This window comes from Somniosus microcephalus, chromosome 6 (assembly GCF_052327205.1).
Source record: "Somniosus microcephalus isolate GS21.2 chromosome 6, FLI_Smic_1.0, whole genome shotgun sequence".
In the NCBI taxonomy this organism is placed as follows: Eukaryota; Metazoa; Chordata; class Chondrichthyes; order Squaliformes; family Somniosidae; genus Somniosus; species Somniosus microcephalus.
The window spans coordinates 79,921,553-79,949,050 of record NC_140992.1 but is presented as its reverse complement, the minus strand read 5'-3'; the positions used below and the strand labels follow the sequence as shown (position 1 = coordinate 79,949,050).

General features: G+C 43.9%; 1 protein-coding gene across 4 annotated transcripts in view; it reads left to right on the top strand.

Annotated features, from left to right (window-relative positions):
* The window catches only part of schip1 (schwannomin interacting protein 1), a 258,448-nt gene that overhangs the window by 141,569 nt on the left and 89,381 nt on the right, over positions 1-27,498 (top strand). For all 4 annotated transcript variants that reach the window (XM_085990426.1, XM_085990425.1, XM_085990427.1 and 1 more), the window contains 2 exons: positions 21,902-22,019; positions 23,726-23,923. In XM_085990426.1, coding sequence (XP_085846552.1) covers positions 21,902-22,019; positions 23,726-23,923 — 316 coding nt within the window. The remainder of the gene's footprint in view (positions 1-21,901; positions 22,020-23,725; positions 23,924-27,498) is intronic.

The window sequence follows — 27,498 nt, the reverse complement described above, 5'->3', positions numbered from 1 at the left end:
ATCTCTACCTGTGCAGAAATGGTCCAGTCAAATTCAGAGGGGGAATTTTAATCCACCTAACCTGGCGGGAACAGGGCAGGTACACAGTTAAAGTGACCTTGGAGTACTTACCGCAAATTCCCACTCCATTCCTGATGGCCAGCATTTTACTTGTGCACTTTTTTAGGCGGCTGGCAGGCAGCTCATCGATACATGCAAATCATGTCCTATGATGTCATTAGGACCAATGCCATTTTAATGTGAAATTTTGGAAGTTCTGCCAGACGCCTAACCTGCTGAGTAAAACCTAGTGGGATTGGTTTCTGAGGGCCACTGGAAGCAGTATTTAAAGGGGCACTCGGCTGAAGGCACTTAGATTTGTGTCCTATTGTGCTATTTTTATTTCTAATGGATATTTGAGCTTGGAAGTTATTTGTTACTGATCTTTTTTGTCTCACTCGCCCTGAATAAGTGCTCAGAGCTTACAAGAACAGGAGTAGGCCATTCAATTCCTCGAGCCTGTTCTGTCATTCAATCTCATCATAGCTGATCTATACCAAAACTCCACATACACGCCTTTGATCCATATCCCTGACACCCTTGCCTAGCAATAATCTTATCGAAATAACAACAGAAAATGCTGGAAAAACTCAGCAGGTCAGGCAACATCCGTGGAGAGAAATTTGAGTTGACGTTTCAGGTCGAACCCTTATCGATCTGTTTTGAAATTTCAATTGACCCAGTATCCACAGCCTTTTGGGGTAGAGAGCTCCAGATTTCCACTAACTTTTGTGTGAAAAAGTGCTTCCTGATTTCACTCCTAAATGGCCTAATTTTAAGACTTTTGCTCTAGATTCCCCCACCAGAGGAATTAGTTTCTCTGTATCTACTCTGTCAGAATCCCTATATCAGTTTAGACACCTCAATACGATCACCCAGCAACCTTCTAAACACAAGGGAATACAAGCCAAGTTTAGGCAAGCTGTCCTCATAATCCAACCCCTTAAGCCCTGGTATCATTCTGGTGAATCTGTGCTGTCGCCTCTCCAAGGCCAATATACCCTTCCTGCTGTGCAGTGCGGTGCTCCAAACTGAATGCAGTACTCAAGATGGGTCAGACCAAGTCTCTGTACAACTGAAGCATAACTTTCGCTGCCATCCTCATATTTGAGAGGGGGTCTGAATTTCAGGATATAATAAATGACGAATGGTTTAGCACAATCTAGACTTGTGAAAACTCCTTTTGGATTAATGATATGACTTCATGGTATTGCTTTAGTGTTAGACCGAAGGTATAGTAGTACAGTACTATTAAACTTGTATTTCATCCCTGTTTACTTATTTTAAATTCCAGGGAAAGCTTATGTGCGCCACAAAATTCAGCAGTTTCGATAAAAAGAATTACCATTTGAGAAATATTGCCAAATATTCCCATATACAATTAGCTGGGTCAGAAGTATCAACGGAATCCTGTGCCATTGAAGTTAAAATAATTATATATATATTTCACCAGTTCCAAAGATGAGATCTTCATGATGCATTAGAAAATCCAGTGATATACAAGAAACCTTGTCAAGGTTATATAAAAAGATTAAACTGGTAAACATTAGTCACCCCCTAATATGCTGGAGCAAAGAGAGGAACCAGACTTTCATTGATGTGTATGTATACAAAACTTAATATACTGTGTTTGCATTTTTGTATAGATGAATTTCTTTCAAAATAACATCTCTCTCTATAGCATCTGTTGATATAAAATATACTGCTTAAAAAAAAATAACGTGATAAAATAAACTATATGAAAAATCAATATTTTAAAATGTCTATCAATCTAGCTTTGGATTATCTCCAGAAATCTGTGCTGAATAGAGAGGTGTTTTTCTGTAACAGTTGTAACTTCTAGACCAATAGGACAATACAGTGTGATACCAAGTCTTCATAGGATTTCCAATCAATGCAAGGTGAACCACATGACCAGGTTTCAAACTCCTGCCCTCGCGAGAACAGACAAGATCATTGACATAATAAAATTCACTACGCACTTGGTTTGAGTAGCAAGCAAGGCTTTAATCAACTTGTTTCAAAACATGGAGGTCTAGTTGTACTTCACTAGTTCCTGTCTTACAAAATGTCCCTGAGCAAGCTGGGCCACGCCCGAGTATTTATACTCCTTGGACGGTGCCACCAGCTGGCCGTCCAGTGTTATTTCATGAGTACTTTCTTCATGATGAGATTTATAACAATCATATTTCTGGTGAAGGCCCTCTGTCAGAACTTGTCTTCTCACCACAGATGCTAATGGGCCTGCTGAGTGTTTCCACCATTTTTTGGTTTGCAGTTTTCTGTTTTGATTTTGTTCACTTTCCTCGAGTCTACTTTGTTCTTGCTTTCTTGATAGAAAAGTAAATGCAGAATACAACTGTCCTAATGCAAAAATGCTTTAAGCTTTAAAAAAAAAGGAAATGCTTTATAAAGCCTTAACATACCTTCAAATCCAGACTTAGTGCTTATAATTTCATCTGCCACATATATTCATGAGTGCATGAAGCTGAAACTACAAGTCAGCAACTCATAAGTTTAATGTATCCAAATTTGCTAATAACACAAAGCTAGGTGGGAAAGTAAGTTCTGAGGAGAATGCAAAAAGGCTGCAAAGGGATAAAGACAGGTTAAGTGAGTGGGCAAGAACATGGCAGATGGAATATAATGTGGAGAAATGTGAAGTTGTCCACTTTGGTAAGAAAAATAGAAAAGCAGAATATATTTTAAATGGTGAGAGATTGGGAAATGTTGGTATTCAGAGGGACCTGGGTGTCCTTGTGCATGAATCACAGAAAGTTAACATGCAGGTACAGCATAAGAACATAAGAAATAGGCGCAGGAGTAGGCCATTCGGCCCTTCGAGCCTGCTCCGCCATTCAATGAGATCATGGCTGATTTTCTGCCTCAACTCCATTCACCGGCCCCCTATCGCCATATCCCTTGATGCCCTTACTAGTCAGAAATCTATCGACTTCTGTTTTGAATATACCCAATGACTGAGCCTCCACAGACCTCTGGGGTAGAGAATTCCAAAGATTCACCACCCTCTGTGTGAAGAAATTTCTACTCATCTCAGTCCTGAATGATCTACCCTTTATCTTGATGCTGTGGCCCCTGGTACTAGACTCCCCAGCCAAGGGAAACATTCACCCAGCATCCACCCTATCAAGCCCTGTAATAATTTTGTATGCTTCAATGAGATCCCCTCTCATTCTTCTGAATTCAAGAGAATATAGGCCTAGTTTACACAATCTCTTCTCATACGACCATCCCGCCATCCCAGGAATCAACCTCGTGAACCTTCGTTGCACTCCCTCTATGGCAAGTATATCCTTCCTTAGGTAAGGAGACCAAAATTGTACACAGTACTCCAGGTGTGGCCTCACCAAGGCCCTATATAATTGGAGTAAGACTTCTTTACTCCTGTACTCAAATCCTCTTGTAATGAAGGCCAGCATACCATTTGCCTTCTTAATGGCTTGCTGCACCTACACATTCACTTTCAGTGACTTATGTACAAGGACACCCAGGTCCCTTTGAGCATCTCCATTCCCCAATCTTTCACCATTTAGGAAATACTCTGCCTTTCTGTTTTTTCTACCAAAGTGGATACCTTCACATTTGTCCACATTATATTCCATCTGACATGTTCTCGCCCACTCACTGAGCCTGTTGAGATCCCCTTGAAGCCTCTTCACATCCTCTTCACAACTGACACTGCCACCTAGCTTTGTATCATCAGCAAATTTGGAAATGTTACATCTAGTCCCCTCATCCAAATCATTGATATAGATTGTGAATAGCTGGGGCCCAAGCACCGATCCTTGCGGTATCTCACTAGTCACAGCCTGTCATCCTGAAAAAGACCCATTTATCCCTACTCTTTGTTTTCTGTCTGGTAACCAATTCTCAATCCATGCTAGTATATTACCCCCAATTCCATGTGCCCTAATTTTGTTCACCAACCTCTTGTGTGGGACCTTATAGAAGGCCTTCTGAAAATCCAAATACACCACATCTACCGGTTCCCCTTTGTCTACTCCACTAGTTACATCCTCAAAGAACTCCAATAGTCCAATTGTCAAACATGATTTCCCTTTCATAAATCCATGTTGACTCTGCCCAATCTTACCATTAATTTCAAAGTGCCCAGTTATTGCATCCTTTATAATAGATTCCAGCATTTTCCCAACTACTGATGTGAGGCTAACAGGTCTGTAGTTCCCCGCTTTCTCTCTCCCATCTTTCTTAAATAGTATGGTTACATTTGCTATCCTCCATTCTGCAGGAACCATTCCAGAGTCTATAGAATTTTGGAGGATGACAACCAATGTGTCCACTATCTCTTTCAAAACCCTAGGATGTAGGTCATCCGGTCCTTGGGTTTTATCGAATTTTAGTCCAATTAATTTTGCTAGTACTGTTTTTTTACTAATAATAATTTCTTTAAGTTCCTCATTCTCGTCACACCCTTGGTTTTCTCATATTTCTGGGAGGTTTTTTGTGTCTTCCTCCGTTAAGACAGAAACAAAGTATTTATTTAATTTCTCTGCCATTTCCTCATTCCCCATTATAAATTCTCCCATCTCTGACTGTAAAGGACCTACATTTACCTTCGCCAGTCTTTTCCTTTTCACATACCTATAGAAGCTTTTACAATCCATTTTTGTATTTTTCGCTAGTTTGTGCTCATATTCCATTTTCCCTTTATCAATTTCTTGGTCCCCCTTTGCTGATTTCTAAAAAGATCCCAATCCTCAGGCTGACCGCTTTCTCTGGCAACTTTATAAGCTTCCTCCTTTGACTTAATACTAGCTTTAATTTCTTTTGTTAGCCATAGTTGGATCACTTTTCCTTTTGGGTTTTTATGCTCTAAAGGAATATATGTTTGTTGCAAATTATGCATTATTTCCTTGAATGTTAGCCATTGTATGTCCACCTTCATACCTTTTAGTGTAGTCTCCCAAAATCTACCATGGCCAACTTGTCCCTCATACCATTGTAGTTTCCTCTGTTTAGATTGAAGACCTTAGTTTAAGATTGGACTACATCACTCTCAAACTTAATGTAAAATTCAATCATATTATGGTCACTTGTCCCTAAAGGCCCCTTTACCACAAGATTATTGATGAGCCCTTTCTCAGTACACAGTACCAGATCCAGAATAGCCTGTTCCCTGATTGGTTCCTCCACATATTGATCCAGGAAACCATCTCACATGCATTCCAAGAACTGGTCCTCCACACCAGTAGTGGTAATTTGATTTGCCCAGTCAATATGTAGATTAAAGTCCCCCATGATTACCGTATTGCCCTTGTTGCATGCACTTCTAATTTATTGATTGATACTGTACCCTACATTACCACTACTGTTTGGTGGCCTATACACAACTCCCACCAATGTTGTCCTCCCTTTGCTGTTTCTTAGCTCCACCCAAACTGATTCCAGTTCTACATCACGATCTGCCGAGCCAAGATCTTTTATGTCTACCGTACTGATCTCATCCCTTACTAACAGCGCTACGCCACCTCCTTTTCCTTTTTGTCTGTCCTTCCTAAATGTTGAGTACCCTGGAACATTTAGTTCCCAGCTTTGGTTACCCTGCAACCATGTCTCTGCAATGGCAATTGCATCATACCCATTTACTTCTATTTGTGCCATTAATTCATCCACCTTGTTGCAAATGCTACGTGCATTTAAATAAAGTGCCTTCAACTTTGCCTGTTTAATATTTTTCTGCACTTTGACCCTCTTTACTGTTGGCTTTTGTTTCTGCTCCCTACTAGTTTTGCTGACTACTTTTCTAACTTGCACTTCCAGCTTTGTTTCTCTCTGTTCTGGGCCCACACTTAGGTTCCCAGCCCCCTGACAAACTAATTTAAATCCTTCCCAACAGCACTAGCAAACCCCCCTGCGAGGATATTGGTCTCGGTTCTGCCGAGGTGTAATCCGTCCAGCTTGTACAGGTCCCACCTTCCCCAGAATCGGTCCCAATGCCTCAAGAATTTAGGTCCCTCCCTCCTACACCATCTCTCCAGCCACGCATTCATCTGGTCTATTCTCCTATTTCTGCTCTCGCTAGCACGTGGCACTGGGAGTAATCCTGAGATTACTACCTTTGAGGTCCTGCTTTTTAATTTATTTCCTAGCTCCCTATATTCTGCTTGCAGGACCTCATCCCTCTTTCTACCTATGTTGTTGGTACCGATATGGACCACGATCTCTGGCTGTTCACCCTCCCCCTTCAGAATGTCCTGCAGCCGCTCAGTGACATCCTTGACCCTGGCACCAGGGAGGCAACATACCATCCTGGAATCACGTCTGTGGCCACAGAAATGTCTATCGTTCCTCTTACGAAAGAATCCCCTATCACTATTGCTCTCCCACTCTTTTTCCTCCCCTCCTGTGCAGCTGAGCCACTCGTAGTGCCACGGACTTGGCTCTTGCTGCATTCCCCTGAGAAACCATCTCCCCCAGCAGTATCCAAAACGGAAAATCTGTTGGAGAGGGAGATGGACCCAGGGGACTCCTGCATTACCTTCCTAGTTCTTTTACTTTGTCTGGCGGTCACCCATTCCCTTTCTGCCTGTGCACTCTTTAGCTGTGGTGTGACCACCTTGTTAAACATGCTATCCACGTAGATCTCAGCCTCGCAGATGCTCCACAGTGACTCCAGCTGCAGCTCCAGATCCGAAATGCGGATTTCGAGTAGCTGCAGCTGGAGACACTTCCTGCACACGTGTTCGCCCTGGACACCGAAAGTGACTTCCCACATAGCACAGGAAGAGCATTCCATGCTGCCGAGCTGCCCTGCCATGTCCTAACCTTAACTTACTCCCTTTACTTCCTTTAAATTAAAGAATATTAAATACACTAGGGACCTAACTTCACTTTAAACACTACTTACTCTAAACTAGAGACCTTACTTTTACTTTAACGACTGGATTGTAGGAATACCCACCAGGTCCTACTTAGCAATCAGCTCCTTCCCTGGTTGTGACATCACTTTAGCGGTTTCGCAGTTGTTGTTGTTGTTTGACTGCTCCTGCTCTCAGGCTCTTTCCTTGGTGTAAAGTGAGAACCAATTCCTACAGGGTGAAAAGTTAGGAAAAGCAAAGGTGAAGGCGAAGCAAGGGAGCTCCTCCTTCCACTCCTCACCTATCTCCCTCACTCACCCAACTCCAGCACTCTGTTCAAACTGCCCTCAGTGAAAATCACACTGCGAAGCCTGTTTTTATAGGCCCTGAAATAAAGGAACTGGCTGAGCCCTGCTACAGGAAAATGAGTTTAATCTAGTTTCCCTAATTAACTGCCTTCGGCTGCTCTGAATTGTAGGCCTTGTATATCCCTGCTTAAGGCTGGGAAATTTAGATTTTAAACAGTAATAGTAAATGTGAAACAAACAAAAGTTTGATTTTTAGAAAACAGTTAAGACTCCCTCAATCACCCAACTCCAGCACTCTGTTAGGAAGAAATTAGGAAAGCAAATGGTATGTTAGCCTTTATTACAAGAGGATTTGAGTATAAGAGTAAATAAGTTTTACTACAATTATATAAGGCCTTGGTGAGACCACACCTGGAGTACTGTGTACAGTTTTGGTCTCCTTACCTAAAGAAGGATATACTTGCCTTAGAGGGAGTGCAACAAAGGTTCACTGGACTGATTCATGGGATGAGGGGATTGTCCTATGAGGAGAAATTGAGTAGACTAAGCCAATATTCCCAAGAGTTTAGAAGAATGAGAAGTGATCTTATTGTAATGTAAAAAGTTCTTAAGGGGCTTGACAAGGTAGATGCAGGGAGAATGTTTCCCCTGGCTGGGGAGTCTAGAACCAGGAGTCACAGTCTCAGAATAAGGGGTAGGCCATTTAGGATTGAGATCAGGAGAAATTTATTCACTCAAGAGGGTTGTGAATTTTTGGAATTCTCTACCCCAGAGGGCTGTGGAGGCTCAGTCGTTGAGTATATTCAAGAGTGAGAGTGATAGATTTTTGGATACAAAGGGAACCAAGGGATAAGAGGAATGGTGCAGGAAGGTGGAGTTGAGGTAAAAGATCAGCCATGATTTTATTGAATGGTGGAACAGGCTCGAAGGGCCAAATGATCTACTCCTGTTCCTATTTCTTGTGTTCTTATAACTGCTAAACTCCAGCTTTAGGCTCTGAACTTGCACTGTTTCCCAGCCTTTGCAATACTCCTCCATTGTTTGTCTTTATTTTTATAACAATCTTTTAACAATTAAACGGTTCACAGCAGCTACCGTTGCATAAGTGGCACATCACATAGGTCCCATGCTATGTGAAATTTAGATAAACCTTCACCCTACTTGGAAAAAATAAGACAAAGAACTCCCCTTCCTTTTATCCATTATTTGTTAGGGGGATCTTATCTCTACATAATTAGGAGCACATTCTCCTCTCCCGTATGGCTATAGACACTTCCTCACTCTGTTTTTTCAAGAAATGTTTTCTTTTCTCTTCTGATGTTCACTTTGTTACCAGGTGAACATTCACCCCTTGTATTTCCCTCCTCCCAAGTAAAATACCAAGAACAGAATATTTTATTTAAAGATGTAAAATGGGATTTACTGCTGACAGTGAAAAATATATCTTGCGTTACTTAACTGTTCAATGTCACCACTACCTGACCAATGGAACATTCGACCCTTAATAGAACACATTATTTAGATAAATTGTGTAATCCAAGATCTTGAATTATTTGGTGCATGACCATCCCTATAGTTTATATTGTGTAATTATCTTGAACTGCCATTAAAAAAAAAATCATACAAGAGTCATAAAAATGTTGATTTTGTGTCTGCAGGTACTGCACAGATATCCAACTAAAATCAGCAGTTTTTTGCTGGTTCCTTAAATATTGGATTATTATAAACCACATTTTACAACCCAGCTGAAATATAATAATACCTATTATTTTTATTAGTCCAATTTTTCTGTGTTTATTTGTTTGTTGCGATTTGCTCCATCAGTAACTGATATAAAATATCTAGATAAAGGTGACCTGAACGATGATTGCAAAATATTTATGGTCCTGGCATCGACCGATATTTAGAATACCGTTATTACGGAAGTTCATAAAAAGAGAGTACACAGAATGCTGCAGTTTATCTGTCTTAAGAGAATCATTTTTAGTAACATAATTCTTCTTTACATTTCTATGTTTGCATATAGTGGATTAATCCACATAAGCATTTAGAACCATTAAGCATCTGCTGCTCTACATCATGGTCCTTCAGCTGTTAACTCTTATCCTGGTAGAAAATGTCAAACGTCTGTTAGACGTACAAACACCATGATTTCAAGTTGAATTCTGGAAATTTGCTTGGGTAATGATAATAAGGCTACAAATCAACAGTAGAGGTAATTGACACAATAGTAACTTCATTTATAACAAAAGTGTACAATTATTCGTCACTCATTATTCTTGATATACCTCCTATATAGCCAGGTTGGACATTTGTGTCAAATTTTAGTAAAGTTCAGACAGTTATTCCCTGTCTGCATTTTCTGAGTAATAGTAATAATGAAAGCACATTGAGTATTCGACACATGATTAAAGCAGAAACTACAAACCACCACAATATATCATGTAGCCTTTTCATTGTTCCAGACAAACCTGTTTGTTTTGTGAGTGGTGGATGATGTTGTAAATTTTGTGCAATCCACAATAAGCATGTCACTGCTTGCTTGCAATAACAGTTGTGGACATTTTAACTCGTTTTAGTAACTGTAGCAAAGAGCTTTTTTGTGAGGACAGAAACAACAACTAGTATTTATATAGCACCTTTCACGTAGTAAAACATCCCTAGGCGCTGCACAGGGGTATTTTTAGACAAAAAAATGTTGACACCGAGCCACAATGATAAATTAGGGCAGGTGACCAAAAGCTTGGTCAAAGAGGTAGGTTTTAAGGAGCGTCTTAAAGGAGGAAAGAGAGGTAGTGAGGCGGAGAGATTTAGGCAGGGAATTCCAGAGCTTAGGGCCTAGGCAACAGAAGGCACGGCCACCAAAGGTTGAGCGATAATAATCAGGGATCCTCAAGAGGGTAGAATTAGAGGAGCGCAGATATCTCGGCGGGGGGTGGGGGGTTGTGGGGCTGAAAGAGATTACAGAGATGAGAAGGGGCGAGGCCATGGAGGGATTTGAAAATAAGGATGAGAATTTTGAAATCGAGGCGCTGCTTAACCGGGAGCCAATGTAGGTCAGCGAGCACAGGGGAGATGGGCAAACGGGACTTGGTGCGAGTTAGGACGTAGGCAGCTGAGTTTTGGTTGACCTCAAGTTTACGTAGGGTGGAATGTGGGAAGCCAGCCAGGAGTGCATTGGAATAGTCAAGTCTAGAGGTAACAAAGGCATGAATGAGGGTTTCAGCAGCGGATGAACTGAGGCAAGGGCGGAGACGGGCGTTGTTACATAGGTGGAAGTAGGTGGTCTTTGTTATGCTGTGGATATATGGTCGGAAGCCCATTTCAGGGTCAAATATGACACCAAGGTTGCGAACAGCATGTTTCGGCCTCAGACAGATGTTAGGGAGAGGGATGGAGTCAGTGGCTAGGGAACGGAGTTTGTGGCGGGGACCGAAAACAATGGCTTCGGTCTTCCCAATATTTAATTGGAGAACATTTTTGCTCATCCAGAACTGTATGTCGGACAAGCAGTCGGACAATTTAGAGATCGTGGAGGGGTCGAGAGACGAAGTAGTGAGGTAGAGCTGGGTGTCGTCAGTGTACATGTGGAAATTGACACTGTGTTTTCGGATGATGTTGCCAAGGGGCACCTTGTAGATGAGAAATAGGAGGGGGCCAAGGATAAATCCTTGGGGGACACCAGAGGTAACGATGCGGGAGCGGGAAGAGAAGCCGTTGCATGTAATTCTCTGGCTACGATTAGATAGATAAGAATGGAACCAGGCGAGTGCAGTCCCACCCAGCTGGACGACAGTGGAGAGGCATTGGAGAAGGATGGAGTGGTCAACTGTGTCAAAGGCTGCAGACAAGACAAGAAGGACGAGGAGGGATAATTTACCTTTGTCACAGTCACAAAGGATGTCATTTGTGACTTTGATGAGAGCCGTTTCGGTACTGTAGCAAGGGTGGAAACCTGATTGGTGGGATTCAAACATGGAATTGCGGATTTGGGAGGTGAGAACACGTTCAAGGACTTTGGAGAGGAAAGGGAGGTTGGAGATGGGGCGGTAGTTTGTAAGGACGGAGAGATCAAGGGTTGTTTTTTTGAGGAGAGGGGTGATGATGGCAGATTTGAGGGAGACAATGTTGACCAATATTCTCCATTTCTAACTTGGCAGGTTAATATGGAAATAAAAGTAATGAGTATTCCAGAACTCTTATTTTGATATGGATTTTATTTATTTAAAGTTTTGGAATTGTGGATTTAAATTATCAGGAGGTTATAGTTTCAAGCCCCACTACAAACGTGAGCACACAATCTCTGCTGACACTTCAGTGCAGTGTTGAGGGAGTGTGCATTGTCACTGGAGGCATCTTTGAAAGGAAACGTTAAACCCAGACCCCATCTGCCTGCTCAGGTGTACATTTCTTACATTACAACAGCGACTATACTTCAAAAAGTACATCATTGTCTAAAGCGCATTGGGACATCCAGTAAAAGGCATTATATAAATGCAAGTCTTTTTTAAAAAAAAAAAGAAATCCCATGTCGCTATTCGAAAAACAGCATGGAGTCACTTGGTGTGCTGGCCAGCATTGATCCATCAGCCAGCCAGCCAAAAAACTGATTATCTGGTCGTTCATTCATTTGTGGAACCTTGTGCACAAAACTGACTGCTGCATTAGCTTACATGGCAGCAGTGACTGCACTTTAAAAGCCAGCCATTGTCTGTGAAGTGCTTTAGGACATCCTAAGGAAATGATATATTTATTTCATTATTTTTCTCTTGGTCTTCTTGCTTTCCCTCTTTTTTGCTATTCTACCCTATAAGTCAGGCAATTTTGCAAAGAAAATGAATTCAGCAATCTAGGGGACTTTTCACCTGCGGCACCAAATTGGCTGCATCCTGAGCCTGCCTATGGTGTATCTTGTCTGCTGTTCTTAACAGCATTCATGTCCACATTGCTCTCCATGAGAATATTTCCTCCATCTGAACTTTGAGCAAGGTGGTTGAAAAATTTGAATAAGAGAAATGCACCTCCAACTTGCCCATTCTGGTTTTAGCGGAGGCGGGTTGGGGGGGCAGGCAACTGACCAGTTCTCCAGAGGCGCATCCCTCATTTCAATATTTTAATAAGGCTACGTGGCCCAAATTTTAGCTGTGTTTTACATTTAACGCCTGCAAGCCGGGATTCCCAGGGCTCGGGGAAACCCAACAACTGAAGGGAGACGAGAAAGGCCGGATCTAACAGGTACGTGCCTTTCCAGCACTGCTTGTGGGCCAGGAGGAGCAGGAGAGCTTCCCCACCCACCGCCCCCCCCCCCCTCCAAGCTAACCTGTTTCCCACCTCAAGCGACGGGACCCCTGCGTTCGGGGACCCCCCTCGCGATCAGACCCCTACAATCGATCCGTGGCCCCCACCGATCTCTCCAGTGCCACACCCTCTCTCTCTCTCCTTCCCCGCATCACCCCCCACCCCCCCACCCTTCTCTGCCTACCTATCTCTCCATCCACCCCCTCCCCCACAATCGCTCCATGCCCCCGATAGATCGCTCCATGGTCCCCTCCTCCAACAGACCCTGCGGTAAACACTTACTTCCGGTTTCCCAGCCGCTACACCTCCCCCGCACCCCCTCCCCCTTCACTCCCTCCCCAGAACCATTGGGGCCAGTAGCTCTCTGAGGGAGATTGTGAACTTAACGCCCGGGCGTAAAACTGACATTGCGGATTGGCCACCCTTTATAGTAATGGCCTGATTTTCATTTACTTTTAAATCATAATGGCCAGCGAATCCGCAATGCCAGTTTTACACTGTTGGACATCTTGGAGAGTTACGGGTTAATTATCGAACTGACCTGTATAACTATAACTGGCCATAGAGCAAAAGGCATTTTAAGATAAACAGGAAAACAGCGGGATGCCTCAGCAAGGAAATAAGTGACTGGGACGACATTGACCATGAGTGATTAAAGTATAACTTTAGTGGCTAGTGTAATAAACATAGGCAGAGGGATAAATTAACTAATGTATAGGAGGGATGTTTAGGAAGATAAGATGTTAATAAAACTACTTCTCAACCGATTCAAGAACAGATAGGTCAGTAAGTCTTGTTTGAGGGAAGTATCTTTGGAGTAAATAACTAAGACCGCTTATGTAAATAGATTGTTTTCAAAAGATTCAACAACAGATAAATCATGAGGTCTTACCTGTGACATGTACCTTTGATGTAGGCAAACTAAGGTGTATAAAGGAGCATGGTCTTTAATGGCTAGTTGGAGAACTCGAAAAGCTATTCTCTCTTTGTACAGTATAGATTGATCACCTATGCTGTATATATAAATAAACTCTGTTCCATATACTCCACCATCAAGTGTCTTGTGCCTACTCGGAGTGTGTTGCTGTGAACCAAAGAAAGAAAGGAGGTCAACTAACAGTTGATCCAACCTACACCTGACCAGCAAGTTGAAAATCTACATCTGTGTCTCAAAGCTAATATGTGTGAAAGGGTTTTTATGTGCGGCAGAATGGTTTACAAAGCATTACATAAAAAGAAAGCAGAAAATGGTTTGAAATATTCCAATAAATTAGATACTGTCACTTATAAATAGGGCCAGATCATGGTGAGCTGCTATGAGTGTTTGATACATTAGCACTTTCAGTATGTTAGCAAATGAAGTGGGGAAGGTACTGTTTAAGAATCCAAGTTGTGACACTCTTCTGATATCCATCAAATTTAATGGTGCACTCTATCATTGATTACTGCCTTAATGGAATATTGCCTGCAATGAAAAATATGCTCTAGATTACAGTAATTGCCACCATTTGTATCCTTCTACTTAAGTTTAGGAAATGCCAATAATATAAACACTTTGAGATTGCATCTACAGGGTGATTTTTACCAAGAGGACTGAGATTGCTGATATAAATACTATATGCTTCCTTTAAAACTTCTAACAGTTGACAGTGATTTTTATTTTATAATAGTTAACCACCTGGGTTGTTGTTCACAGGCAAAAAAGAAAGGGGTCTCCTCTCCTATAACTGTCTCTGTGATTGTCTCCTGCTGTCTGTTTTTATTTTCCACTTCGGGTGTGCGTCACTGTCATCTCACAGAAATAATGGCTCTGACTGCTAAAAGTAAATAAAAATGAAATTTTACACCTCAAAGCCTTAAAATAATTAGAAACTAACAATCGAACTCCTGCATCTTGCCTTAGCTCCTAAAGTATTCAATAAAACTACCTCCCTTCAATGTTTAAAATAAGGCAAATGTTCATAAAATGGTACCTGGCAAGGAGAACAATTTTTGGGAATGGTAGCATAGTGGTTATGTTACTGGACTAGTAATCCAGAGCCGTGAGTTCAAATCCCACCCCGGCAGCTGGGGAATTTAAATTCAGTTAATTAAATAAATCTGGATTAAAAAGCTAGTATTGTAGGTATTCGGGTTCACCTATGTAGGTATTGGACGAATTCCTACTTAATAATTGAGTTTGACTTCAGGAGAAACAATCAACTAGTTCTTTAATGCAGGAACAGATGAATACAAGCAGGTTGCCATGCAGTAGGTCTTATCCGGACGGAGACGCCACGAGGACTGAGTAGGCAGTCCTGTGGATTGCGTGATGATGTCATTGCGTTCTTCCCGCGCTTGGGTAGTCACATGACTTGCGTGATGACGTCATCGCGTTTGCCCGCGCTTGGGACGGTCACGTAACTTGTGACATGACGTCATCGCGTTTACCCGGCACTGCAGCTGGCCGTTGCGGCCGAAATCGCGGGAGCGGGAGGCCGAGCTGGGTCGGCAGCCATCGCAGGAGTGGGAGGCCGAGCTGGGCAGGCTCGCGTTTCCCGCGTCATCGCATTTGCCCGCGTCATCGCGTTCGCTCGCATCGTCGCGTTCGCCCGCGCTCCCAAAGGAGGAAAACCCCGCACCAGCTACATCGTTGAAGGGAATTATGTCCAGTAAGTAAGGGACACTCGGTGGTACCGCTACATGCGCCCCCCCAGAATTCGCTTTAACGGTCGGCGTCAAATGATGAGATGGTCTGACGAGCCTGTCCGAACGACTCCTGTAATCTCGAGATGGAGACTGCTGGGTGGCTGACGGTCTGGCGGGCGGTCGTACTTGGGTTGGCGTAACGACGATGGGAGGTCGGTGGTCTCGGCGGTCGTGCTGTTTTGACTTGGCGGGTGAGGTCCAAATATGTGCTGGTCGTGAGCGGATCCTTGCGTGCGTCATGGCGGATAAAACGTATCCAGCCTTGCGAAGGACCGTGGCGTCATGGTGAATAAAACGTATTCAGCCATGCGAAGGACCGTGGAAGCGTGTGACCTCTGTGGCCCGTGGTTCGAAGCGGGCGCCGGGGCGAAACAGCTGGCTGCGTCATAGTGACTGGCAGGTTGGGCAGAAGCGGACCATGGCTCTGTCATTGTTGGGAAAAGGTCCCCAGTCTGACGAAATCTGCAGGAACGCCGAACGGGTGATCCAGGAGGAAAAAAACGTGGGTCTGGGCAGGTCGGTGAACTCGCCGACAGGCGAGCGAACTCTCCAGCAGTCGGGAATGCACGGAACGGTGCGTGCCGTAGTGCTACTACGGTAACACAGAAGAGAGTAAACCGTTGCTGCGTTGATCAGTGATCGGTGATGACGGCAAGTTTCGTGTGGCCAATCGCGGCCGCGGGATGCCAGTTGGACCCGTCCTCGATGGTCGCAGCGTCAGTAGATGTTTGCTTTTGTTGAGGGGAAAACTGTAGAGAGGGCGGCAACGCTTCTAGCTGTTGTTGATTGCGGTAGGGGAAAAACTGCCGGGAGGGCGGCAACGCTTCGCCGTCGTGCCGAAAAGCGTGGTAGAAAAGACAGACCAGCGGGCTGAAGGGCTGGTGCGGCGTCGGCGGGGGATGGGTCCTTGTGGTTTGTGAGGGGTGAGTCCTCGTGGGTTGCGAGGGGTGTGTCTTCGTGGGTTGCGAGGGACGAATCCTCGTGGGTTGCGAGGGGTGGTTTGCGAGGACTGAGTCCTCGTGGCCTCTTCGCCGGGGCACGCTCCGATCCCATGAGCCCATAAACGTGCTGTACCCGCGCTGAGAGGGTGTTATACTTGCTGTTCTGCCGTGGGGTTGTTGAAGAGGCTGACGCTCCGAAAGTCGGTGGAGCTGTCAAAAACGGAGACCGTATCCAGATACGTGGTCTGCGCCGTATCAATGTTGCACAAGGCGAACGGGGCTTCTACCAGGATAAAGCACGAGGGCAGTTGTTGCTCCCAGTGTTGCGGTAGCTGAGCGAAACGGCTGTAGCTTCTAGGCGTGCTCCTTTCATGAAAAACGTCCATGAAAAATCGGGGTCCGGCTGCGCTGCTTTCGTGAAAAATGTTCACGAGAAACGGGGTCACCAATGTAGCCATTGATGAGCTCCCGTCCTCACGTCGTTGGTCACCAATTGTAGGAATTGGTGTTCGTCGGTTGTTGTTCGTCGTGCCGTTCTTCTGTGAAAACGTTCACAGAGACGGGGTTCAGGCTGTGCGCTTCCTCCGTGAAAAACGTTCATGGAGACGGGGTCACCAATTGTAGGTATTCGGGTTCACCTATGTGAACTACTTAATAATTGAGTTCGACTTCAGGAGAAACAATCAAATAGTTATTTAATGCAGGAACAGATGAATACAAGCAGGTTGCCGAGCTCGGTACAGGAGAGCCATGCAGTCGGTCTTATCCGGACGGAGACGCCATGAGGACTGAGTAGGCAGTCCCGTGGATTGTGTGATGAAGTCATCGCATTCTTCCTGCGCTTGGGTAGTCACGTGACTTGTGTGATGACGTTATCGCGTTTGCCCGCACTTGGGACGGTCACGTGACTTGCGACGTGACATCGCGTTTACCCGGCACTGCAGCTGGCCGTTGCAGCCGAAGTCGCGGGAGCGGGAGGCCGAGCTGGGCCGGCGGCCGTCGCGGGAGCAGGAGGCCGAGCTGGGCCGGCTCGCGTTTACCCGCGTCATCGCGTTTGCCCGCATCATCACGTTTGCCCGCGTCGTCGCGTTCGCCCGCGCTCCCAAAGGAGGAAAGCCCCACACCGGCTACATCGTTAAAGGGAATTATGTCCGGTAAGTAAGGGACACTCGGTGGTACCGCTACAGTATCAGTAATGGTAACCATGAAACTATCGGATTGTCGTAAAATCCCATCTGGTTCACTAATATCCTTTAGGGAAGGAAATCTGCCGTCCTTACCTGGTCTGACCTATATGTCACTCCAGACCGACCGCAATGTGTTTGACTCATAACTCCCTCTGAAATGGCCTAGCAAGCACTGTTGTGCACAACCGCTACGAAAAATAATAAGAATGAAACTGGATGACCACTCGGCATCGACCTCAACACTGGCTTCAGACACAACAACGGCACACCCAGCCCAGCCGACCCTGCAAAGTCCTCCTCACTAACACCTAGGGATTTGTGCCAAAATTGTGAGGCTTTCCCACAGACTAGTCAAGCAACAGCCTGACTTAGTCATACTCACAGAATCATACCTTTCAGCCAATGTCCCAGATTCCTCCATCACCATCCCTGGGTATGTCCTGTTCCACGGGCAGGACAGACCCACCAGAGGTGGCGACACAGTGGTATACAGTTGGGAGGGAGTGGCCCTGGGAGTCTTCAACATTGACTCTGGACCCCATGAAGTCTCATGGGCAAGGAAACCTGCTGATTACCACCGACCACCTCCCTCAGCTGATGAACCAGTACTCCTCCATTTTGAACACCACTTGGAAGAAGCACTGAGGGTAGCAAGGGCACAGAATGTACTCTGGGTGGGGGACTTCAATGTCCATCACCAAGAGTGGCTCGGTAGCATCACTACTGACTGAACTGGCCAAGTCCTGAAGGACATAGCTGCCAGACTGGGCCTGTGGCAGGTGGTGAGAGAAGCAACAGCGGGGGAAAACCTACTTGATCTCATCCTCACCAATCTACCTGTCGCAGATGCATCTGTCCATGACAGCATTGGTAGCAGTGACCACCACACAGTCCTTGTGGAGCCGAAATCCAGTCTTCACACTGAGGACATCCTCCATCGCGTTGTGTGGCATTACCACTGTGCTAAATAGGATAGATTCAGAACAGATCTAGCAGCTCAAAACTGGGCATCCGTGAGGTGCTGTGGGCCACCAGCAGCAGCAGAATTGTATTCCGCCACAATCTAGCCTCATGGCCCGGCATATCCCTCACTTTACCATTACCATCAAGCCAGGGGACCAACCCTGGTTCAATGAGGAGTGCAGAAGAGCATGCCAGGAGCAGCACCAGGTGAATCTAAGAATGAGGTGCCAATCTGGGGAAGTTGCAACAGAGGACTACATGCATGATAAACAGCGGAGGCAGCATGCTATAGACAGAGCTAAGTGATCCCGCAATCAACAGATCAGATCAAGGCTCTGCAGTCCTGCCACATCCTGTTATGAATGGTGGTGGACAATTAAACAACTAATGGGAGGAGGAGGCTCCATGAATATCCCCATCCTCCACGATGACGGAGCCCAGCACGTGAGTGCAAAAGACAAGGCTGAAGCATTTGCAACCATCTTCAGCCAGAAGTGCCAAGTGGATGATCCATATCGGCCTCCTCCTGAGGTCCCCACCATCACAGAAGCCAGTCTTCAGCCAATTTAATTCACTCCACGTGCTATCAAGAAACAGCTGAGCGCACTGGATACAGCAAAGGCCATGGGTCCTAACAACATCCTGGCTGTCGTGCTGAAGACTTGTGCTCCAGAACTAGCCGCGCCTCTAGCCAAGCTGTTCCAGTATAACTACATCACTGGCATCAACCCGACAATGTGGAAAACTGCCCAGGTATATCCTATCCACAAAAACAGGACAAATCCAATTACCGCCCCATCAGTCTACCCTTAATCATCAGCAAAGTGATGGAAGGTGTCATCGACAGTGCTATCAAGCGGCACTTACTCACCAATAACCGGCTCACCAATGCTCAGTTTGGGTTCCACCAGGACCACTTGGCTCCAGACCTCATTACAGCCTTGGTCCAAATGTGGACAATAGAGCTGAATTCCAGAAGCGAGGTAAGAGTGACTGCCCTGACATCAAGGCAGCATTTGACCGAGCATGACATCAAGGAGCCCTAGTAAAATTGAAATCAATGCTAATCAGGGGGAAAACTCTCGACTGGCTGGAGTCATACCTAGCACAAAGGAAGATGGTTGTGGTTGTTGGAGGTCAATCATTTCAGCCCCAGGACATCACTGCAGGAGTTCCTCAGGCCAGTGTCCTAGGCCCAACTATCTTCAGCTGCTTCATCATTGACCTTCCCTCCATCATAAGGTCAGAAGTGGGGAAGTTTGTCGATGATTGCACAGTGTTCAGTGACATTCGCAACTCCTCAGATAATGAAGCAGTCCATGCCCAAATGCAGCAAGACCTGGATGACCTTCAGGCTTGGGCTGATAAGTGACAAGTAATTTTCACGCCACGCAAGTGCCAAGCAATGACTATCTCCAACAAGTGAGAGTCTAACCACCGCCCCTTGACATTCAACGGCATTACCATCACCTAATTCCCCACCATCAATATCCTGGGGATCAGCATTGACCAGAAACTTAACTGGACCAGCCACATAAATACTGTGGCTACAAGAGCAGGTCAGAAGCTAGGTATTCTGTGGCGAGTGTCTCACCACCTAACTCGCCAAAGCCTTTCCACCATTACAAGGCACAAGTAAGGAGTGTGATGGAATACTCTCCACTTGCCTGGATGAGTGCAACTCCAACAACACTCAAGAAGCTTGATGCCATCCAGGACAAAGTAGCCCACTTGATTACCATCCACTACCTTAAACATTCACTCTGTGCGCCGCACCATGGCTGCAGTGTGTACCATCTACAAGATGCACTGTAGCAACTTGCCAAGGCTTCTTCGGCAGCGGCTCCCAAACCCACGACCTCTAGCACCTAAAAGGACAAGGACAGCAGGGGCATGGGAACACCACCACCTGCAAGTTCCCCTCCATCCTAACTTGGAAATATATCACTGTTCCTTCATCGTTGTGGGGTCAAAATCCTGGAACTCCCTCCCTGACAGCATTGTGGTAGTACCGTCACCACATGGACTGCAGCGGTTCAAGAAGGTGGCGCACCACCACCTTCTCGAGGGCAATTAGGGATGGGCAATAAATGCTGGCCTTGTCAGCGATGCCCACATCCCAGGAATGAATAAAAAAAATTGCCGTCCACGTCTCAACTCGGTTCCTTTGTTGGAAGTGTTTAAATAATATCTTTCTCCTTCAAAGATTTTAAATTAAACAAAAAAAATGTAAAAACCCAACTCACATTGCCAAGGACATTTAAACATGGAAGCTCTGCATAAGATATTAAATTGAAAATATCCAAAATAAATAACCAAAACTATTTCCCAATGTCTGTGAGATCTCTGCGTTGAGTAGCAACTACATTCTTGACAAAACTAGCCATAAACGGGCTTGTACTCAATAATGGCAACTGATCTTCCTTTGAACCCTGGTAAGCAAAACAGTCATGCCAGTAGTCAATAAAATTGGTTGAAAGTGATACAAGCAAAATATCCTGCTATAGTATTGCTTAAAAGGGACACTAATCTTTTTGTTATGGATAGATATAATAATTGCCCTATTTGCCGTTTTGCTACCTTATTGCCATCTAATGATAGGACATTGATCAGTAATCAACTGTTAGCGGAGCAGTGTGAACCTGCCATCTTGTTAGTCAAACACATTATAAGTATGCATTGCAGTATAAATAGACTGAAGTTTGCATTTTCCTTCTCATGATATCTGACCATTTCCTTTTTTTGTCAAGTATGAGTTAAATCTAAGGAAACAACAGGGGTGAAATTAACTTTGTCAAGGACATAAAACATGCAGTAATGGATCGGCCGTCTGTTATACACCCTGCCCAATCTTCACAATCCGGCAGAGTGTATAATGGGCAGCTGATCCGCTACCACTTGTTTTGCGCCCGTCAAAGTTGAATTTCAGCCCCAGTGCCTCTACATAATTTTTCTTTACTAATCAAGGAGAAGACTTCTGGTTGCTTTGTGTTAGCGACATCGTAAAGTAGTGGGAAGGGTTCTCCCAACTGCTATTGCTAGTGAAATTGTAAATGTATTCTTTTGAAACACTTATACTAGTTCAGTAGAAATAGCAAACATGGAAAATCTAGTGTCAGCTGTGGCTCAATTTGTAGCACCCTTGCATCTGACTCAGAAGATTGTGGGTTCAAGTCCCACTCGAGAGACTTAAACACAAAAATCTAGGCTGTCACTCCAGTGCAGTATTGAGGGAGTGCTGCACTGTCGGGGGTGCCATCTTTCAGATAAGATGTTAAACCGAGGCCCCATCTGACCTCTCAGGTGGACGTAAAAGATGCATAGGGGAGTTATCCCAGGTGTCCTGGTGAATATTTATCCCTCAATCAACATCACTGAAACAAATTATCTGGTCATTATCACATTGCTGTTTGTGGGAGCTTGCTGTGCGCAAATTGGCTGCAGTGATAACACTTCAAAAAGTACATCATTATCTGTAAAGCGCTTTGGAACATCTGATGGTCATGAAAGACGCTATATAAATGCAAGTCTTTCTTTGCACCGTGAGGCTACTCGCGTAGCAGTTAGAAGAATCTTGCCTCTTGATTGTTGATTATTTATATTTATTTTCTAAAATGCACAACACTCTTGTGTTGCAGTCTTCAGAGTGGAATGAATCTGCAGATCTGTTTCGTTAATGATAGTGGAAGCGACAAGGACAGTGATGCAGATGATAGCAAGACTGAAACTAGCCTGGACACCCCTTTGTCTCCAATGGTAAGTGTAACCAGATTCTACTGGAATCCAATATTACTGCTTCAGTTTTCAGAATTATGTAAATGGATTCAGTTACTTCCTGACCCTCATGCTTACTGGCCATGTTAATGACTCCCTTGGTTCAGGTACTACCCTTTTCCTTTTCAAAACTACCATCATCTTCTGCCCTTTTCGAAATCACTAAAAATGTCCAGTGAGACAGAGGACTACATGATCCCTTCTTGTTCTCCTCAACCTCACCATTGTGATCACAACATTTGATCACTCCATCCTCCTCTATTGCCTCTCATTCGTGGTCCAGCTCCACAGGTTAGCTTTTATATGTATGCTGATATCACGCAACTCTATCTCTCCACAACTTCTCTCTATTCCATGACTGTTTCTATGCTGTCTGATTTTCCTCCAACTGAATATTGGGAATACGGAAGCCATTGTTTTTGGTTGCTCTCTAGCCGTTGTCGCCCTCCACCCAATGCAGGCTCAACCAGGTTGTGTGCAACCTTGATACACTGTTTGACCTAGAGCTAAGCTTTATCCTATTAATTACCAAGACCTTGTACTTCCACTCCTTGGCATTACCTCTCTCTACCTCTCTGCATTATCTCTCTCCACTTCTACCACACCCCAGTTGCTGGCAAAACCCTTTCGTCACCTGTTCAGCTCGACAACGGAGAGATGAACAGTGCCCAATTGCTCTTCTGAACGACGTCCCACCCACCACTCTTCACAAACTCCGACTCAATTAAAACTATACTGGCTGCATCCAGTCTTACTCGGCCATCAAACCATCTTTGCTGACTTATACTGGTTCCCTGGACCCTAGCACATTGAATTTAAAATCCTTGTCCTCATGTTCAAATTCCTCCACATCCTCACCCTACCCTACATCTGCAATCTCCTCCAGACTTATGTTCCCTTCAATCCTCTGACTCTCTGGCTTTCAATGCACCACCCCTCCCTCCACTCCATCACTAGTGAAAGAGCCTTCTGAGGTCTCTAGAAGTCCTTCTCTAAACTTCTCTACCTTATTATCCCTCTGTCTGCATTTTAAAGCCTTCTTATTCCCATCTTTCTTTAACCATGCTTTCAGTTAACTCTGAGCTCTCCCTCAAAGGTGTGGTGCCTGTTTCTCTCATCTGTGAAACACCCTTGGAATGTTTTCTATATTAAAGGTTTTATAGAAATGTGAACTATTAAATATGAAAATGGTTCATTTTAATTTTAGTGGATTATGTCTTTTTTCTTTGTGTCCATATTTTGAAGCCATAACAAACCTTGTAAAACTTGAATTCATGTAGAAATAATTTGCTTGTAAAGTTCAAGAGCAAATTGCCCATTGAGTGTTGTTAATTGACCCAGTTCTTATGTAATTGCATCAAACTGTAGCTAGCTTAGTGTCAATGAAGTTCATATAATAATTCATATCAAAAGCAACAGAAACTGCAAAAGCTGAAGAGTATAATTAGTGAGAAGGCTCATTGTATGGTAATTTCAAGCAAAATTGGATTTAGTTTGTGCAAAAGAAAAGCAAAATGGATGGCGGCTACTATTAGTTTAATATTCTTCACAAAATATATTTTTGAATGATTAACAGAACCCATATTTGATGATACTTATGGCAGATTCTGTTCTATGGGATACCTTTTGATTGCTGCAGCTGCTCGCCATTTTAGAAATGCATTACAGTAGGTGATCTCTTACCCTAGAGCAAGCAGAGCTCGTCGTACTCTGACAGAGACACAACCGAGGAAGAATCCGAGTCACTTGATGATATGGATTTTCTTACAAGGCAGAAGAAATTGCAAGCTGAAGCTAAGATGGCTCTTGCTATGGCAAAGCCAATGGCTAAAATGCAAGTTGAAGTAGAAAAACAGAACAGAAAGAAATCCCCAGTGGCTGATCTGGTACGTATTCTTCAATGTACAATAAAATGCGATAATCCAGAAAACATTTGATCTTAACAGTAACTGACCTTAATTTTATGTACGGATGAAAATTATCTGCAACAGAGAACATTTTTCACCCCGGTATCTTACTGCAGCTTTATCAATTAGTCTAACTATTACTAGTTTAAAGCTGTTCTGTCTCTATCAACCAATTTAAATACAGTGATGTTGCTTATGTATTTGAAATAAATAACTGAATTGTTGTTTTCTCTCTGCCATCTCAATGTATTTGTGCAATATAGAGTTTGCTAGCATTGCACCTCCTGTCAATCACAGTAATATGTTTTGACATAAATCATGTGCACAATGATGCAGGAAAGTTGTAGAAATTAGATCACGTCTGGTATTGTGATCAATGGTTTTTAATTTGCATATTTCTTAGAGATTTTCATTTTGTATTAAAATTTCTTTCAGTTCTTTCTAAGATTGTCGTCAAATGTATGTATTCAAAGTCAAAGGGAGAAGGCAAACTGAATTTGTTACGGAATATGTATGGAGATCTAATCTGCATTTGTTACATTTTTAGTTGCTAGAGGATCTTCCCTGGTGTTGTGCTTGGTAACTCAGATGAAACATTGCTTTATGAGGACAGGAGTGTTATACCAAATGTTACGCTTTTCTCCTGTTCTTGCTCTATATTTTATGGTTTCCAGATCTTGATCATTCTCATAGTTGAGCCCCAACTCCCTAACTTCATTTGTTTTTATCTAGATAAGTTTTCAGTAACATGCCCAGGACAGCTAACAGAAAATGTTTCTATTAATTATTTAAGCTACTGGAAATTAGCCTTTGCCTCCAGAAGATCTCTCTCCCATCTTTTAATCAAATCAAATCAAATCAAATCAACTTTTATTGTCATTGTTAGTGCACAAGTGCAGTACAACGAAATGTAGGCTTGCGGCTCCCGAGAGTGTACATTTAGATTAAGACATTTAAACATTCAACATACATTTGGCTTGTAATACATTAACATAAATATAACCATAATAAAGGGCATTGGCAGATGTGCAGGCTTTAGAGTTTATTTGTGGAGTTCAGTAGGATGACAGCCCTGGGAAAGAAGCTGTTCCTAAATCTGGTCGTACGGGTGCGAATGCATCTGTAGCGTCTCCCAGATGGCAGGAGGGCGAATAGACTGTGGCTGGGGTGGGTAGGGTCTTTGATAATGGACCGTGACCTCCGTAGACAGCGTTTCTGGTATATGTGCTCTATGGTCGGTAGCCGGGTGCCGGTAATGCGTTGGGCAGTTTTGACTACCCGCTGCAGGGCTTTCCGGTCATAGTAGCTACAGCTGCCATACCATACTGTGATACAGTTCGTCAGGATGCTCTCTATTGTGCAGCGGTAAAAGTTAGAGAGGATCAGGGGTGACAGGTTACATCCCTTCAGCCTCCTTAGGAAATATAGGCGCTGCTGGGCCTTCTTCACCAGAGAGGAGGTATTGAGGGACCAGGAGAGGTCTTCCGTGATGTGGACTCCGAGGAACTTAAAGCTGTCCACCCTTTCCACCGCAGCCCCATTGATGTGGATGGGGGTGTGACTTCCGCCTTTAGACTTCCTGAAGTCCACAATGATTTCTTTGGTTTTCTTGATGTTAAGGGCCAGGTTGTTATCGGCGCACCACTTCACGAGATGCTGGACCTCCTCCCTGTAGGCTGACTCATCGTTGTTGGTGATCTGGCCTACTAGCGTGGTATCGTCCGCAAACTTGATGATGGTGTTGGAACCATGAACAGCCACACAGTCGTGGGTGAAGAGGGAGTAGAGGAGGCGGCTCAGCACACATCCTTGTGGGGCCCCCGTGTTCAGGGTCGGGGGGGGGGAGGTGTGGTTACCTAATTTGACAGACTGGGGTCTGTTTGTTAGGAAGTCCAGGGTCCAGTTGCAGAGGGAAGTGTTCAGGCCAAGAGTTTGGAGTTTGGTGGCCAGCTTGTTGGGGACGATAGTGTTCAATGCTGAGCTGTAGTAAAGCACAGGGACTCCTGGATCTGTGGCCATGTAACCGGGACTCCTGCACAAGTGCCGTGTAACCGGGGCTCCTGCACCTGTGGCCGTGTACGAATCTCTCGTACCTTGATAAGTATACCTCTCTGTAATCCAGACTTTTTGATCAACCGGCACCACGCTGGTCCCGTCGGTGCCGGATAAAAAAGAGTTTCCTGTATCTCTGTAGTTCCAAACTGACTTTAATTCAAGCAGCTACAGCACCTTAAATTGTCCCCAAAACAGTTACCAGGACTTGGATTTGAATAACACTTCATCACATTCAAAAATAACTAGTGGAAATAACTAGTGGTTGTATACTTAACTGAACAAATCAGATAGGCTATGTTTGTTTGAAAGTAGCTTGACTCATTCATCAAACATTGCAGACAATCGACAAAACTTGAAATGTTTGCAGCAAGTTAAATTTAGGGGAAATTCTGGCTGTAGCTAGTTTTTTTAATTCTTTGAGTAGTGACTGAAACAAATAAATCTCTACAATGCTAAAGCAAGACATTTTTGTCCCAGCACCTAGTGCAGTATTTTGTAGGTAAAGTAGCACTGTTTCCCTTTAGGACCATGATGAAGTCTAATTGACTTCAACGGAAAGGAAAATTGTGCATGGTCTATAATGGGCAGCTGATCTGCTACTGCCCTGGGGGGTGAAAAGTCAAATCTATCATTTGTATTGAACAACAGCTTATCGTCTCCAAAATTTATAAAGAGGGCTCTCTTATTTCAAATTCTTGATACTGGATAAACTTGAAAACTGTTCCTGCTTCATAAGTTCCTATTTATATTTACTTAACTTAATAAGTGAACCTTAAATTTAATTTTAGTCAAATTCATAAGTGACGTTCTCTCTTCGGAGACTGGATTTGTTCAAACAATTTGCATAGGGGAAAGTTAAAACTTGAAATGTATGCATGAGTGATTATTATCTTAATTCCCTAAAAAGTTGCACTCAAAACACAAAGCAATTTGCACAAAACCAAAATTGAAAAGTATGTTTACAATGACCTCTGCAGTTGTTTGCACAGTTTCTTCTCTGTACCATTCAACTGACTACAGAATGAGCTTATCAATTAACACTTTTCACAGAATCATTTTTGTGAATATTACTCAAACTTTGGCGATTATGCCTAACTGATTTTTTAAAGGATGAGTTACAGACTGTTTTAACGTTTTTAATGGTTACATACTAGGCACTTCAATATTTTATATTCAGCCTCACTGAATGCAAGACGCTGTTTAAACAATAATCTACACATACACACAATAGCAAAATACTGCAGATGCTGGAAATCTGAAATAACAACAGAAAATGCTGGAAACACTCAGCAGGCCAGGCAGCATCCGCGGAGAGAGAAACAGAGTTAACGTTTCAGGTCTGGGACCCTTCATCAGAACTGGAAAAAGCTGGAGATGTAACAGATATTAAGCAGGTGCAGAGACAGGGAAAGGGGGGTGGTGGGAGGGGAGGAAGGAATTGAAGGAACATTCTGTGCTAAGTAAAAGAGGCAGGAAAGATCAAATGTTGCAAATGGGAA